We start from the raw sequence: 17,733 nt of genomic DNA, 5'->3' as shown, positions 1-17,733 counted from the left end.
CTGTAATTACATGTAAACATTTTATAATGCAATTTAAATCATTTATTCGTCTTGGCAGGTGGACATTTTCTAGACTGGAAGAGGTTTTGCGATCTGAGAGAATACAATTTTGTTAATAAACAGAGGAATCAATTCAACCACAAACAGAGCTAGAAGGAACCACTGAGTGAAATGTATTTCTCTGGAGCTTGAAATTAGATATGTTATTTAATCAGAAAAGATGTGTGTGTGTGTGTGTGTGTGTGTGTGTGTGTGTGTGTGTGGGGGGGGAAACCAGACTTTCATAAGCTCACTCCACTCACTCTATTTGCAGGGGATTAAAGAAAATAATATACTCTGCTTTTGGGGGATTGACCAATCAATCGGTGGCCGTCCAATCAATACTACAATTATGAGAAAACTAACTCAGCGAACTGAAGAACAAAACACTGTACCTCAGATTTAAACTTTGCTGAATATTTTTACACATAGTGTAAGGACAAGCAATATTTATTGCCATGGTGGGCAAAAAAGAGGCACAATGCATGCATGCAGACAAGAGCGTTATAATTTAATAAAAGTACCGAGGCCATTTCATTACAACCAGAAGAATATCAATATAATTGCATGCTAATCACTTACCCTGACCAACCGTGGAAACAAAGGGCTACGGGTATAATTTGCATATTCTGAACTAACTTAGGTGACAGTTGCTGCTTTCCTCTCATGTGATCATTGTGCCGGTAACATTTGATGAAATGTGCATTAAACCCAAACCTCTCAGGAATCAAAGCGGAAGAGGAGCCCTGGGCTTAACACACATCTTTCCACATTGGTCATGCATTGGGGGGTTTGAGGGGGGTGAGCTCATCATGATAATTGTAGGAATTGTACTCTTACAATGTCAGCATTGTACTTGTACATTTCTTACAGCAGATTAAGAGATATATAACAGGTAGCCTGTTTTACAGTTGCTGATGCTTGGCAAATGCGCCCAAAATAGCGTGTGGAGCTGATTTTAATGACCACGCCAGTGTTTTTTTCTTGTTTTAACTTGTTTACTGTAAAGTTACAGCAGCTAATGGAATTTTTTTATTACCTTTTTATTCTTTTTCATCAAAGCTACTTTATCAATGTATTATAATACGCTAGAATAATTGTTATGCAAATTTCTGGGTGGTAATTTCAAGTGCTGGTGAGAGGTTCTGAAATCTGAGATTTGTTGTTTTTTTGGCAATCACCACACCTTTTATATATATTTTATATAAAACCAACACTTCCAGTTGTATTTTCAGGCTATGATAATCAAATTAAATTTAAAAGCTATGGTATATTTGGGAAAATGTTCAACAGTAGTGTAAAGTACAAGCAAACATTTAAAAACATTGGCATGGTCCTTTAAAGTAACATATTTATATTTGATATATTTCTTTGTTGTACACCATATCTCCATCACTGAAGTCATCTAAGAATAAAGAGGCATGGACTGTCTCTTGCAGGACTCTTTGCTGCACTGGCCACCAGTCACAGCTAGATCATTTTCAGTGAATAAATTCCCCTCTTTAGGCCCGAGGGAGCAAGCAACTGCTGTGTGTCAGTGAAAGCAGGCAAACAGGTAGGGAAAAAGGATGTGGAAGGAGGAAGGAAGGAAGGAAGGAGGAAGGAAGGGAAAGTGTGGGGGTGGGGGGGCGTAGACATGTTACCTGGCTATGACAAACAGCACACAACTGACACCCAAGCAAGCCAGCAGAATATACATCCAGATATCGGGCGAGAGGGGGTTGAGGAAGGAGAAGACCCCGGGGTTGGTGCCGTTGGGCTTGCGGTACAGGATACTTATCCCCAGCGTCATGTAGGGCTTCGAGAAGTCGATGACCTTCTCTCTGACGTAGGTGATGGCCAGAGGAGCCACTGCCAAGTCTGCTTTCTGCAACGACATAATAAGGGGTTGAGTGGGGTGGGGGGGTAGGTGTTTGAGTCAACCAATAAAAAACCATCAATCTAATTAACGTCTGATTTCTGTCGACAGCTGGTCTGGCCAATGTGTACAGGAATTAGAGCCACGACAGAGGAGAGAAAATAGCTGGGGTCATTAGTTCAGCTGGATTAGCAGTTAGGAAGCTGAGTTTTTGTGGAAATTACAGGTTATATGTCCTTCGGATCCTTCTTATGTGGTGTCAAAGGTGAGTCACTGAGGCAATTTTGGGATTAGATTAATCTGTGACAGATTATCCCCCTCAAACGTAAAATTTTCCGTTTTTGGTGCCTTGAGTTTTTTTTTTTTGCATAATCCCTCCAAGAAATAAGTTATTCATCAAACAGTGCCAGTTTTACTGTTTTCTTTTTCTTCGTTAGATTTTCTGCTCAAGGTTTTTGAAATTCTGTGGGTGGCGCTCTTTTCTTTTTATGTTGCTAATGCTAACTAACTAACTACCGTTTAGTGGTGAAGTCGCAAAAAACTAAAATGAATTAAAGCAAAAATTACCCACATGTCTCAGGCATGATTAGGTCATTGCATTGTTGGTAATTATAAGTAAATAAACTGGCTAGAAAATGCAGGAAATGGTCATTTCAGATTTCCCCCCCTGCATCTAACTATGTGCAGCCCTGGTGATAGTTGACTCACGTGGTCCATTAGCTCCCGCACCATGCCGTTCCATTGGCCCGTGCTCTCATCCAGCGCTCCGTACTTCCCATCTTCCACTAATCGCACCTCATAGCGGAAGCCCAGGATGCCAGAAAGCTCCCTCAGCAGGTCGATACAGAAGCCCTCGAAACGGTCGTTCCCATACAGAGGCTTGTCTGACTTCTTAAACATCACATATGGCTCCCCCTGTACAGAGAAAACAAGTTTAGCTGTCGTTCTTTTCTTTGTGTGTGCTGCTTGTGTTTTCATTTGTCTTTGTCTACCAGTATGGTGGATACACGCAGGGATTTGTTAGCCAGAGAGTCTGTGATGTTGGATGTCTTGCTTTTGTGAGACTCTGTCATATTCAGACCGCTGGGAGGATCCCATGTTCCAATCTGTTGAAATAGTTCAGTGTCATGTTTATATCACCTTGTCTACCGATAAGAAAAATAATATTAATATTTTTCTGTAAGACTCAGAAGTCACACATCAACAACTACACCACTGTGTGAAACACCTTTTCCAGCCCATCCTCCTTCAGACTGATGACATCCAGGTCGAAATCTGTCCTCAGTCCATTGGTCTTGTTAAAGAGAACACGTCCTGTCAAACCGTCCCAATGAGCCTGCAGTCAGAAGCACACAGCATTATAAGCTAAAATCCTCAGCACCGCCATTCCATTAACCTCAATGTATCGTCTTTCGCAACAATATCAATCTAACCGCTAACCATAACACTTTTTTTTGTCCCAATTATGAATTTTGTCTGGCTCTCCCTTCACTGTCTATCTCAAGAACATAACAAGAAACAATAAAGCAGCCGGAATAGACGCAGGTTTGACAGGTAAGAGTTCATTATGCATGTGGTTCATTGTGCTTGAAGTTTCACTTCAAAGCCATTGGAGGAACAGACACAAGAGGGGGGGGAAGCGCCAGCTACTACAATGGCTCATTCTGAAAATGACCTGCAATGATACCATCCACAGAATGAAAGAGCTTTGTAGAACAAAGCAAATGGCTGACCCCGACTATAGTTAAGAAGACACACAGAGGCTTTGATATAAACACGGTGGAGACATGCACGGAGAGAGAGTGGGAGACAGGGCGTGAAACATCACAAAAAAACATGTTGTTGCTGTGGATAATAAGGTTGCTATTTAGATTATATTACAATGAAGATTATTGTGTTGTTGTATTGTTAAGATTAGGCAATAAACTTGTTATAGATGTTTATATGGGTTTTATCATGAGGATCGCAATGTCCTTCAAGAGAAAGACAATAATACTGTAATGCAAAATGTGCAACTGAAAGGAAGTTCACAAAGGAAATGCTTGCAAACATATAAATGCGCTGATCAATACAACATGTGCAAGCTACAGTATTCAGCAGATTCCATAGGTGAAGACAGGGCGCACATTGATAGCACTGATGGCTTTGTACCTCTTTGATGAGGCTGATGAAACGCCCCCCGAAGCGCCACGGCTTGTGGCGATTACACTGCAGAGAGCTGACTGTGATCTGCTGCGATTGCTGCACCGCCACTGCCACCACATGCACGGCGTCGTACATCAGCGCTGCATCCGTCTGCAAACAGGAAGGTGATATCATTAGACATTTTCACAACACCTGCCAATGCATCTGTCCACATTACCTTTAATCCGTCCGTTTGTTCACCTGCGGAGGGACACCAGAAGCTGTGTGAAGTCTCGGGTGACTTGCTTTATTCTTTTGTCAGGACAAGAGAACATAAATTAGAAGTAATGCCAGCAGTAAATGCCCCGCACAAATGGCACGGTGTCTCAGCCTGTTAGTAAAAAATACCCAACCACTGTCTGAGGCAAAGAGAAAGCTCCGCCAGGAAGAGTCTCTCAGTGGAAGGCCGGCCTGTCACTGTGAAGACTAATGGTTCCTGATGGGTGAGCCTGCTCTCTAGAGGGAGGGAACGCAAACCAGGCACCTGTGCATACGGGACAACTCTGACTGGCAGACTTGGTGTAACATGCTAAGTACACAGAACAAAGCATAGCTGGGATACATGTTTAACTGCATTGAAAAACACATATGATAGCCATCCATAAAATCCCAGTAATAAGTCATCAAAGGGAGTAAATGCTTGAGCTAAATTTTCTCACACTGACAGTGCGATGCTGAGGTTTATCTTTACTTTCTGCCTGGCACACATGAATTCCTTTCATGCCGTCTGTCCTCACAGTTTGAGACACTCTACATTTACCCAGGTCAACACATTACAGCTTTGCTCAGATGCTTTTTCTATGGTCCCACACAGGCTGAAATACACTGTGGTGATCTTATTTGACAAGTCCTGGATGACCAACCTGCGAGGGAGTATGAAAAATGACTTTGAGACCACAAAGTATCCGCAGCTATAGGGTCTTTGTGGATGCGCCCGCTGTCAGAGAGAATGAGCGGGGCTTCGGCAGAGCTAGGCACACAGCAGGAGACCAGCGAGCTGCTGTTCAGCTCATATCAGTTCCCTATGTTGTCTCTATAGGCGCAGTGGAGCGTCCATGCCATCCGTGTGGAAGAAAAGGAATGCAGGAAGGGTCTGGGAGGGGCAGAAATTGTGCTACATGTACAATTTATTCAACCTATATTTATAGTGGCAAGTCAATTAAAGAAATAAATCTTACCCCCAACAGCAAGAAAAGAGAACATTCAAGATAGAGAGGAGGGGAGGGAGTGGTATGTGGTTGTGGTGGTGGTGGTGGGCAGATTGTCAGTTTTTAGCTCATCCCCTCAGTTCTCCTGTGCTTTTGGAGTTTGGTGACTGCTGATGTCAAAGGCAGCAGCAGATCAGAGGATGGGAGACCCATCTCTGCACTCTTTCATCCTGACTGCTTCCCTGGGAAAGGGGACAGCTACTGCCATATCTGCTCTCCCAGTGCAGGCAGGCAGTGTGTGGATGCAAGTGCGCGCTAGTGTTGCGGTGTTAATGGCAAATGCAGATTAGGAAAAGGGTCAGTCATTCTACTAATCTATTTTATTGAATACAAGGGTGGAGTTCTACACACAGTCAGTATCCAAACACTACTTTCTCAACTGAAGGGAAATATTGGATGTCCAATCATCCAATTATTGTGTTATAAACTATATACAAGTTTTCTTTTATTTTTAAACGGCTCAATCTGGTTTGAGAAAAGTTGAAATAATCACATTCAGTTTCAGTCCACTTCTAAAGTGCATGATACATTTTGAATTCATTTATTCAACAAATTCACCTTGGAAATGGTTTTAGTTTGACAGTGACAGAGTTGAATTCCTGCAAGTCAAATAAAATCTGTGCAGCTTTCTACTACTATTACTAACTACTATTTTTTGGCGACCTCTTTACTTTAGTTTTTGCTTTTGACCTTTTCCTTCCAAAATCAAATCAATATTACATTCCTATTCTTCCATCTATAAACTCTTTATTAATTTGGGTCAAGCTACAGCATGCACAGTATTTTCTAATAAAACATTATAAATATATTTGGTGAAAAACAATTCTGGGAAAAGAAATCAGACATCTTGTTCACTAAAATTAGATAGAGTTTGAAAGTTCTGCTTGCAAGTTTATTTTTATTTTCTCCTTTTTCTACTGACTAATGACTGAGTTTTAAATCCAGCTGGGATATTTTTAGCACAACCTTGATGCGTGACTGAAGGCTGATAATTTAGGATTTTTTTTTAAATGACAGGGATTACTTTATGAGGAATCACATATTGCATACGGTATGTGAAGTACACTGTTTCAAAATTAAAACTTTGATGCCTTAAACATGCTACAATGACAATTGTATCGCGTTCTAATAATATATATACCTCGTGGCCCTGTCCAGTTTTTTATCTAGGCAACGATATAGACGGGAAATTGTTTATTGTAACATAAAGATCGATTTGCCTTCAAGATATATGAGTCTATTTAAGAAAAGGAGTTTATCAGATGCTTTACATTGTAAACACAGTTGTGTTTTCTGCAGTGTTTGCACTCTGAGGCCAAATATTCCACCGAATCCCCCATCAGCCTCTTTGTTTGAATGATGATCTATTTGCTATTTCAGACTTAACAACCGTTCCTGGAAACAGTTCCTCCATCTGTTAACTTTTGATTGCCGTGATATATCAAATATTGCCTGGCTCTAATGATTTATGTGGCAAAGATCTTTTTCCTATTTGCCTTTGCAGCAGAACAATTCCTGAAAACCTCTTTGTGATAGAAACAAAGAGAGAGGCTGGCATCAAGTGGAAGAAGGAGAGATCAAGAGAAGTGGGGGGCAAGTGAAATGATGGCTCACAGCTCCGGCAGATTGCATTCAATTTAAAAACAATCCAAGAGCGATCTTGATATTTATTTCAGAGCCAAGCATGGGTCCTATGGGGTGTTTTAAGTGCTTTAAGTGAAATCAATCTCGAACCCCAGGGACACTCAGACAGAGGGGAAAGGGTTTCAAACAAGATGCCCAAAACCTTTGTTGCCTTGACTTTCTCGCCTCTCTCTGTCTCTCTTTCACTCAAACACCCACATAACCATCTGAAATCACACACAGAGCTCTCTCTGCTTCAATAAAAGTACCAGCCAAGATGCCCTTTTCCTAGGCTACATTTAATGACTCATATTTTTTTTCCATGTATTACATCTTCCTTTCCACCCCATGATGTCTTAGTTCATCTTTGCATGTTCCCGCTCTCATAAACATGACACATGAGGAGCATACAAATAATAACACACACATGCAGGAACCAATTAGCAAGATGTGTGTACGCCACACACCAAAACGGGACCACGCTCAGACATAGTGACAAACCTCAAGCTTCCCAGAGGCATTCCTCATTTGTTGAAGTTGCATGCATTTTCCTAAATTTAGAACAGGTGAACTGCAAACTCTACTGAACTTGCCGCTGTGTGTCTATGTATGTGTGTGTATTTACACAAATTTTCACTGCATCAGTATTCACAACAGCTCTCCAACTATGCATAATTCTTCTCATAATGTTGCACCCTGAAAAACGACATCTCTCTCTCAATCAGTTGTCCTCTCCCCAGCATTCCTCTAAAAACACACACACACTTTTCTAAAATACAACAAATTGCATGGTGAATTTAAAACAAACGGAAAAGGAAAAGGAAATCATTTAACACTCTTTTTTGAAGAAATTGAACATTGAATTGAATATACTGTAAAAGGCACCACTAAAAAAAGAATGACATTTTCTTTTTAATGTGTAATTTTTTACTGATATTTTCTTTCAACTAACACAAAAAATCTCTGAGTGTCTATTGCGATATGTGCCTTTCGTGATATGTATAATGCGGCAGTTGATATTGCGAAGGCAGTTGATATTGCGATGACGATAAAAAAATATATATTGTGCAGCCCTAACACACACACACACACACACACAACCTGTCTGGTGATGGACCTGTACTGCTGTTGCTTGTGTACAGTAGAACTCCACTGTTTATACATATCATATACATCTGATTAGCCCTAATGAGATTAGTACTGACCTGTTATTCACCATGCATCACTGGGCTCCAGCTGCCAGGCCCAGAGCAACGCAATGCAACACGCGCACACACACATGCACGCACGCACGCATGCACGCGCTCGCAGCACTGCCATCAGCATCAGAGTCACAGTGTCAGCGGGAGAGAGAGAAACTCATTGTTTTCTTGGAGCCAAAGTCACTCTGCCCTCAGATCACAGACAGACCCATGGGGTTTGATGATTTGATAGAAGAAGGAGGTAATTATTCATTTCATTCCATAGTTTATATGTATTTGTGCTGCTTCACTGCACAGTCGGTGCAAGTCTTTGAGTCACACTTTCTGCTGTCAGACATATTACTGCTTTTCTAAACTTTATAATGTTTAGCAATTAAATCTTTGTTAGTTAATTGTCTGTAATAACTACACCATCATATTTAAATTTAACTCACCCCCCACTAAGTGAGACAATGAATGAAACTGAGTCAGTGCACTAAGAATTGTGCAAACCTTCACTTCTAGGACAAAAATGAAAAGACAGGAGTTGAAAAACACTGAAATGTGACATATGTGATTTATGGGGCATATTATGGCTGTTTGAGGCCTCGCAGCAGAGAAGGGAAAGCAGGCAGTGTCAAATCATTTCGGTGGGGAAAAAGCCCTCGGGTGACTGCTGTTCCGTATGGTGCCATCTCTCTTTGTCCATAACTTTTCCACTCTGTCTCTCTTTGTCTCTTTCTTTCTGGCCGCCGATGTTCTGCCCCTGTCTCTCCTCAGTCCGGCCTCCCTTCACTTCTACTGTATCTCTTTCTCTCTTTCATCCCTTTTGTCTTTCTGTCTTCCCTCTGCCTTCCCTGGTTGCTCTCTACAGTATTTTACTGAGCTGTGTATGAGTGTTGCTCAGAGTGTGGGTATATTTGGGGCTTTGCCAGTAGTGTCACTGTCATTTTCCCTCTTTTTTTGTGCGTTGGAGGTTTAATCCCTTTCTCACATTGCATTTCCACATGCTGAGGCAACACAGCAGCATTGTTGCATTTTTCTTTCTTTTTTTAAATTAGTTTTTTTTTTTTTTTTTCACAGGGAAGTAAGACTGGCTTCTTCCGACGAGGACCCCTGGGCAACGGATCCATTGATGGTGCAGGATTTATGTGAAAGCACATTCATGGTTTTATTGTAGATTTAAGCACATTTTAAAGGGGAATAAAGGACTACACTGCAGAGTTTTTTTGTTTAAAAGAAAGCGCCCTGTGAGAGTAGTGAGAGAGTGGGCTGAACTCTCTTTGGTGTATGTGTATTCAGTATTGATGTGGTGCTATTAAAGTATCTTATTAAATACTGACAGATGTATGAATGATGACAAATCCCCACTGTGACCGAAACACTTGCCTCAACACTGTATATTTATATTCTGTAACGCCAATAAATAATATATTTGAACTTGGGAAAAACAGTCAGAAGGGGAGAGAGAGTTAGTGACCTTATCAAACGTTGAAAACAAACAATTTGTATACATAGCTAAATGGGAGAAAACATGCACAGACTGCTCATACTACCTACCTTACGCTTCTGTTTGTTCCAAACAAACCCCTGATACTGCCAGAATCACGTTCTTGCACACAAGATTTTTCCCTACAGAAATGTCTAATTTTGGGTGAAAACGAAAGCAATAAGCAGAATATATTAATCTTGCACAAAACAAGATTAAGAGTCTACAGCCATGCCAGCAGCTCTGTGAGGCTGCATTTATCAACAACAGTGCTTTGAGCTAAAAGCTAATGTCAGCATGCTAACTTGCTTACAAGGACAATGCTAACATGCTGATGTTAAGCAAGTTAGCGTGCTAATATTTGCAAATTAGCAAGTTAACACAAAGTACAGCTGAGACTGATAGGAATGTGATTTGTGCATAGGTATTTGGTCATAAATCATAATATTGGAGACATTCAAAATTTGACTTCCTAGATGACAAATCAAGGGTTTACCAAAGTTATTAACATATTATAAGTCATCCTGAGGGGGACATTTCATGAGAATCCTTTTAATTTCACTCAAAACCACAAATGTTACCCTCATGGTGGCGCTGGAGAAAAAGTCATGGGATCACCACAATCAGTTATGGATACATTCTCTAGGGATTATAACTATGTGTACAGAATTTCATGACAGAATATCAAACCATCCAATAGTTGTTCAGATATTTCAGTGGAGAAGTGGTGGACCAACTGACATACAGACCGACATTGCCATCCCTAGAGTCATGCCGCTAGCTAGGCTAGAAATGGAGAGAGGGAGATCACAGATTATTATTGGAAGTAACTGCATAATAGAAACATCAAATATGATACGTGCCTCACTATTTTATTAAGTCTGACAAAAGAGGTAGTGAATGCTCGGAGCAGTGGTGTCCCACCAGACCCTTCAGGCAACAGCATGCTGTTGGCAGCATCGTCCACTTCAGAGTTCACCATAATTAGCACTACGCTGCCTAACCTACATCTGATTAAGTGGCTGTTTAACATGATGGCCATTCCTCATATTTAATCGGCCTCCAGCCACGTTTAGTTTAAGAAGCTAGGAGGTGCCAACAGGTTTTTCTTCTTCCTCACTTCATCAGATAAATACACTTTCCAAAATTTCCATAGTAACAAAGCTTTTGGAATTAAATTGTTAGGTAATCTGTTAGGCGGTGTTTTGTCGTTTTAACCTATTGACAAAAATCTCTCGTTCTAAATTCCACCACTCCATCTCTCTCCCGCTGCCTGTTTTCGCTCACAAAAGGCTTCTATGGACCAAGGGAGCATTGGTGCTAATAATGTTGATGCTGTGCCAAGCCCAGCTGGTGGTGCCCGGCACAGGGCATCGAGTGTCTGCTCTCCACAGTTGCTGTCTTTAAAAGGCTCTCTCCTCTGCCAACTGGGATCAGAGGGAGGGAGATCACATTGCTGTAATGGACGCAACCAACCTGTGAACCTGTGTGGAGTGCAGCCTGGTAGCTCTGCATATCAAATACAACATTGAAGCACTGCGCTATTCTATTTAGCTGCGAAGAAAATATGTTATCAAAGCACCTGAGAGCAGGTTGCAATAACACCTTATTAGAGCCTGACATTTACCAATATGTATTTTATATATATATTTGAGGGGAAAAATGACACAAATTATAAATTGGCTATAGGTGATACATATGACAAACCTTTAACAGCCAAATTATGTAATTGCTTCACTGTTTTTAGACATTTTTGGCATTTATGTACTTTTATCCTTTGTTACTAATAAGCTGACATTAATATTGATACTAATATATATGTGATAAGCTAAAATTGGCCGATAACAGTCATGCTGATGCATTGGTTGGCTGCTGAATTAAATGGAATCTGCTGCACTGTATGTGGGTATTTACTGAGCACTTCCAATATACTGTGGAACTTATTTAAGCTGCAGGGGGAAAACTCAGTTTTTGAACAAATAAAATGAATCCCCAAATACTGGATCTAATTTCCAGTAAAGTTTATTTGTGCATTGATTCATATCAGGAAAAATGACAGAATGTGTCCTCTTTTCAATATCACATTGATTGGGGAACTCCAAATTTGGCTCCACATCCACACCGAGGACTCTCATTTGGTTGAAATGCTGCATGAATGAAGCTCACAAGGGAGAGGGATTCATGTGTCGCTATTCTCTTGCCATTGTTAGATTGCAGGCAGCCATGTGCTCCCCAACAACAAACCTGAGCCAAGTCCTCCCCTTCGGAGGAGCCACCAAACATGGGGAAGGGAATCATACATCTTACAGTATGTGCTTCACACTTACACACAGTACAATACAAAAACACATCTAGCAGATTCCTTTATACTGTTCTTGTTATGTGGGTGGCTCCTACTCTACTCCCAGCAGTGCTTGTTAATGCCACAAGGTATCTGTTCTCTCCCCCCTCTCTCCCTCTTTGTCTGTCCCCCTGTACATTTCTCTGCAACAATGATCCCTCCCTGTTTCTCTTCCTCTGTACACACTATCCCTTTATGCCTTCCAAAGACACAATCTTTACTCTTAATATAAACAAATCATCCACCCCGAAAAGTTAAAAATTTAAACTAAAACCTGTTGACATAATTTCAGTCTTTATTAATCTGGGGGTCACTTGTGGTACCGGTAAGTGTTATTTAATAATACAGGTCCCAAAGTTCTGTTCATAATTACGCGTATCGATCACTGAGGACAGCAAACACACCTTGAGTGGCCACTCAAACAAACACTGGCTGAGAGGAATCCATTGTATCATTGTTTTAATCGAAGTCTAACAAAGAAGTCCATTGAACTCACGATCGAATGTTGTCTCTTATTAAAATGCACGTATGCTTCAGATTTTGTCTCAAGAATAACGTGCAGGGGCCACGTTTCACAAAAGCTTGTCAAATGATTGTCATTCACAAATGCAGATAAATTGGCAGGTACCGGTACAGAGTTGATTTCGATTAGTGAAATGTGTCCGAATTACAAGGAGAGGAAATTATCTTGTTGCAAATCACAGCTTGCAAATCTGGTGAAAAATGGGACCCAGTATATGTGAATGCATCATTTCCTGTCAATCCCTTGTACATTAGAGGATGGATACCCGAACCGAGCCCGACGGGTCCCGACGGGTCCCGACGGGCCGGGCCGGATTCGGACAGATATTTAGAAATGATGTTTGGGTTCGGGTCGGGCTTGGTGCGCGCCTGTGTTAAAGGAGAATTCCGGCCAATTTCTACGTTAATCTTGATCGCTATAGCTACGCGAGTACTTTCGACAGAAAAAACTTTTCACCTACCCTGGTCCCTGTCTCGATCCTGCCGGTAGCTAGCTTGCCCTGCTAGCCGATAGCCGTTAGCTGCTAGCTGCCGTCCTGTGAGTGTATTCAGACAGGCTTCTGGGATATCCCAATAACAATCCACGGAGCGGTGGTGATGTGGCTATGTCCTCCAGTTACTGAAGGCTAGCTTTAGCTTGCGCTTGGAGCAGCAAGTTCATCTGCCTGTTGCCCCTCTGTCTGTCTCGTTCTTTCCAACTCTTGTGAGGCTAGTTCTTCGTCTGTATACTCGGGTTTTGAAATAAATAAGGACGACCGTCAAACTCAAAAGGCTCTTCCGTGTGTTGTATATCTGCTATATTCTCCATAGTTACGTTACTCCAAGCTTCTTCCCTTGTAAACAACTCCGCTCTTCACACACTACGCTCCGATCTGCACACTACTGTTTAGCTTTTCCTGCTATAACTGAATTCCCAGGAGACAGCGCAATGCTACAGCTAAGCTTCAGTAACGCTATTACTGTGCAAGCCACAGACATTGTTTATCCCGTTTCCATGTAGTTACATAGTCACTGATATGGTCATAACCACTACAATGCTCAGTTACCTATTTTTTGAGGGGGGAAATAAACTAAACTTTTCACTGCGAAGGCATGACCACCGGGCGCTAGGGGGATTTTTGTCGGCTGCGGGAGGGGGACGAAGGCTGCTTGCCTGGCTAAGGGAACTAGCTACCACACATATCAACTACCTACCAACATCAGATCCATCACACACAAAATGGATGAGCTACAAATACACACGGAACTGCTGCGTGATGATTTTTTACAAAAGCCTGGCTGAACACATTTATCACGGACGGCAGATAGCAGCTAACAGCTAGCAGCTAACAGGCCAAGCTACCCACCAGCAGGATCAAGACAGGGTAGGTCAATTTAAACAATGTCTAGTTGAAAACGCATCTTGTTGACACGTAAGGGCCCTGTTCATGTGGCACAGACATATTAATTGCATTTTGTGTCTGTTAAGAGGCACAAAGGCACTCTAAGGGCCCTGACACACCAACCAGACGGGCCGACCGTCGGCAGAAAAGCCAGTTGGACTGATCAGTCGGGTCCCCGAGGTCCAAAAAATGCCTCAGAACACACTGAGGCGACGCCGACTTGAGCATACGCTCTGCGCGTGCGCGAAGCGTAATACGTCTCCATAGCAGCAGGCGGCGCTGCTCTGTATTGTTTCCATTAACAGTCAGATTATTTCCCAGAAAATTAAAACCGCCAGCTGGCGCTGAAACGCGTCACGTGGTTCTTTTTTCTCCGGAAATTCACAGACTGACTGTCATGGCGGCTTGTTCAGAATACGATCTCATATTGTACTAAAATAGTTCACCGAAATGTGTTTCTGAAAACATTTTAAGCGAGAAATAGGCCTTGCAGTTGCTGAATCTGTCTTCATTTCAGATTGACAAAGGTCAGTTTAAAAGATTTTCGTCAGATTTTGAGAGGCTCATTCGCTCCCCATTTCCGGGTGAGTCCCGACTGCCCTGTCTCCGACTGAACATGTCGAGTCGACCCAAATGAATGCCGACGGCTCCTCGGACGGCCGACGGCACTGGACACACTTAACAGACTCGAGTCACGGACCTCGCCAGACGGCCCGACGCCCGATTATCGGGCTGGTGTGTCTTCTCTCTAAAACTTGCCTCAACAACTGCCGTTTTAGCTCAGGGGACGCTTGTACACGTAGCTGCAGCTACTCCGTGTTGCCTGCACTGATTCGGGTCTGGGTTTTTTCTATCGAAAGTACTCGCGTAGCTATAGCGATCAAGATTAACGTAAAAATTGGCCAGAATTCTCCTTTAACGTGTGCTTGTTGCCCCGTGTGCGCTGATGTGCTTATCTGTTGACATTTCTGAATGCCTTCATACAAACGTGCATGTGTCATTAGTATGAGAAAAAAAATTTGATTTTAATTGTGTCGGGCTTGGGTCGGGCTCGGACATAAATATCTTAATCCCATGTCGGGCTCGGGCTTGGACAGAAAAATGCGGCCCGATCCACACTCTATTGTGCATGGGTATGCACACGGTTTCCCATGGGGGAAAGGCAGCCATTAATGAGTATATAGGGAGGCAGTTACATAATGCAAATACATTGAATAGCTATTGCTGAAAAAATGCTGGCCATAAACAGCATATTATAATAAAAATATTAAGGATTTTAACCATATAAGTAAATTTTCATTTGGGCGCACCTATGTATTTGTCTCTCTCTTCTTTTCTTTCGTTATTTGTATGTCACTAAAACTAGCTTTCCTTGTGTACAATGTACAGTCAAACAGTGTTTTTATGACTGAACAAAAGGCAATTAACTTTTCTGTGTTGGGGACAAATGCTGCTTTGTTGTTGTTTTTTTAAATCATTGCCATTAACAATTATTTACTGTACAGCATCCTGTGAAAGCTTGCTGGGCAGGCATGTTGTGATGATTTCAACTTAAGTGTCTTGCTCAAGGATATCTCAGCAATATCTGCTGATGGAAAGGAACAAAAACAGTCACATTTGCGGATTCTCTTTACTGATGCCAATATCTTAAGTATCTTCATGTGTCTGTTGTGTTTCTAAATCATTTAGCCTGTGTTGCGCTAAGATGCATTTTACAGTGTCCCATGCGAAGTCAAGCAGCAGCCCCATCATTATTATGAGCTATTACGCCAGACTTGCATTGCTGTCACTGGAGAACATCCCACCCTCTGTTGTGGTAATTATAGCTCAATGAAATGTAGACATAAATGAAATGATGTAGATGTAGAATATATGTGGCCCTAAAGCCTCAGTGAGGCATACAAATGGGAAACTGCTTTTGTCTTTTCTCAATTAAATCTAAGTATATACTTAGCTCAGTGAATGGGGATTTAAAAGAATGCAAATTACAACGAAGCATTAAACCAAATATCTAATTAGCTCCAGGCAATAATTATCCACACAAAAAAATCAGTCCATCTATCTATCTATCTATCTATCTATCTATCTAGCTAGCTTAATTAAACAGGTCTTGGGTCTCTAACTGCTGTTAATTCACATTAAGATCGAGGTTACAACAATTTGAACTCCAAATTACTCTAGGGATAAAGAGTCAGCACAAACACTTTCACGTCCACACACAAATGAACTGGACTGATTAGCATCTCTGCTCTTATTATGCACCGCTCCACGTCAGAGATACCTCTGACAAACAGCGTTAAGAGGAAGGGGCTGAGTGCATTTGTGGCTGCGAGGCTGCCTGGGCCGAGGAGGGACTTCTCATTATGCATCCTTCCCTGAGACAACACTCGGCCTCACCCAAGGCTCCGAGTGTCACTGTGATTATACACTACCCTGCATTAATGCGAGCCTAGTGGCGTGGCAAAACATTGCATGCACCACTCGAATGCTCGGAACACCCACACCCCCATCTTTTCTGCCCGTTCTCCTCATCAACTCCCCTCCTGCCGCCTCCATCTCACCCCCCAACCCTCCTCCTCCTCCTCCTCCCATCTCAGTCAATCAATCCTTCATAAAAATCACAAGGTGACACGGACGATGTTGTCCTGGTAACCATCGCTACACAACTGTTGCCTGGTCACCGAGCACAAACAAGCCCAGAGCGCAGCAAGGCTTCTCTGTTGCAGAGAATGAGAACAAGGCATGAGAGAGGGGAAATAAAAGGCTGGAGGGAGGGTCGGGGGTGGAAGGTCATATACTGGCTGCTGCAGCCCTCTTTCATTTAATGATACCCTTCAAAGTGGCTTCTGAGCCCAGAGCACTGCAGCATAAATATCAGGCAGATCTACAAATGTATTAAACACGTTTGAGTTGCAGAGAAACCAAACCATTATTCTACCCCGCACGTTTATAATGTAGGTACGGGCTATTTTTCAAAATCACCAGCAGAACTGCTTCTCCATTGTTCCTTTATTATACCATTAAAATGACAATTTTAATGTTTTATTTAAATGTTTTTATATTCATGCTGCCGATTCTTCATTGACGCATTATAAGGAATCCTTTTAAGATGAAACACTCTAAAGAATAAAATACATCAGAGCCAGGATTTATAAATAGAGCACTCTAATGAAGTACTTTATCAAGCTTGCATGAGCCTTTGGGTCCAGTGAGATATGTCAATATGTAGTATAGGATCTGACAAAATGATTCATGCAATGCTAATTAATCAATTCAACATTTCCACTAATATGCAATAATTTCCAGCGGAGGAAATAAATCAAGTGATTTAACCTCTTTGTGCGTTGCATTAATCTTTTTGCATACGTACAATAACTGCTTCGCTTGGTTTTGCACACTTTGGTGCCAAATGAGAAAAAAGGATACACATACTGTTGTTTGAAGGAAATAAAATACGATATGTCTATATTTACTGTATGCTTCTGGCAAGAAAGTAAACTGCGGTATATTTTCATGGCTTTATTTAGGAAAGACACATTGATTTCTATAAGGGATTGTGTGTTTTCATTTTTTATCACATGTAAGTGTAAATTAAAGCTGCGACTGATATATGAATAGGCACTTCTTTCTTTTAGTCTTTGATGAAAAGACACATCTTTCATTACACAGATTTCTGATACCAGATAAAGAAAGACTAGCTGAAAGCAGGAAAAAAGGTGTTTGTCTGCAAGGAAGGTGTTGCGAGGGAGGTGGAGTAAACTCACTGTTTACACCCAGACCCAGAGAGGGACCTTGAATGTCCATGATAAGCTCCATTCACTTGTTCACTTTCAAATCACCTTATCCCATGATTTTTTGGATGCCATCCTAAAAAAACCAAGGCCATAATTTCCATCCAATTTGTTC

The 17,733-nt window shown here is 41.7% G+C and overlaps 1 protein-coding gene across 3 annotated transcripts in view; it reads right to left on the bottom strand.

The window, feature by feature from the left end:
- Window positions 1–17,733, bottom strand: part of LOC116066127 (glutamate receptor ionotropic, kainate 2-like) — a 58,597-nt gene that overhangs the window by 12,743 nt on the left and 28,121 nt on the right. For all 3 annotated transcript variants that reach the window (XM_031321976.2, XM_031321977.2, XM_031321975.2), the window contains exons 7-11: window positions 4,049–4,192; window positions 3,126–3,233; window positions 2,890–3,003; window positions 2,606–2,812; window positions 1,683–1,906 (exon numbers count right to left, since the gene is read on the bottom strand). In XM_031321976.2, coding sequence (XP_031177836.1) covers window positions 1,683–1,906; window positions 2,606–2,812; window positions 2,890–3,003; window positions 3,126–3,233; window positions 4,049–4,192 — 797 coding nt within the window. The remainder of the gene's footprint in view (window positions 1–1,682; window positions 1,907–2,605; window positions 2,813–2,889; window positions 3,004–3,125; window positions 3,234–4,048; window positions 4,193–17,733) is intronic.

Source organism: Sander lucioperca, chromosome 19 (genome assembly GCF_008315115.2).
Source record: "Sander lucioperca isolate FBNREF2018 chromosome 19, SLUC_FBN_1.2, whole genome shotgun sequence".
NCBI lineage: Eukaryota > Metazoa > Chordata > Actinopteri > Perciformes > Percidae > Sander > Sander lucioperca.
Note: the sequence above shows the minus strand (reverse complement) of the source record. Positions and strands in the feature narration are given on the sequence as shown.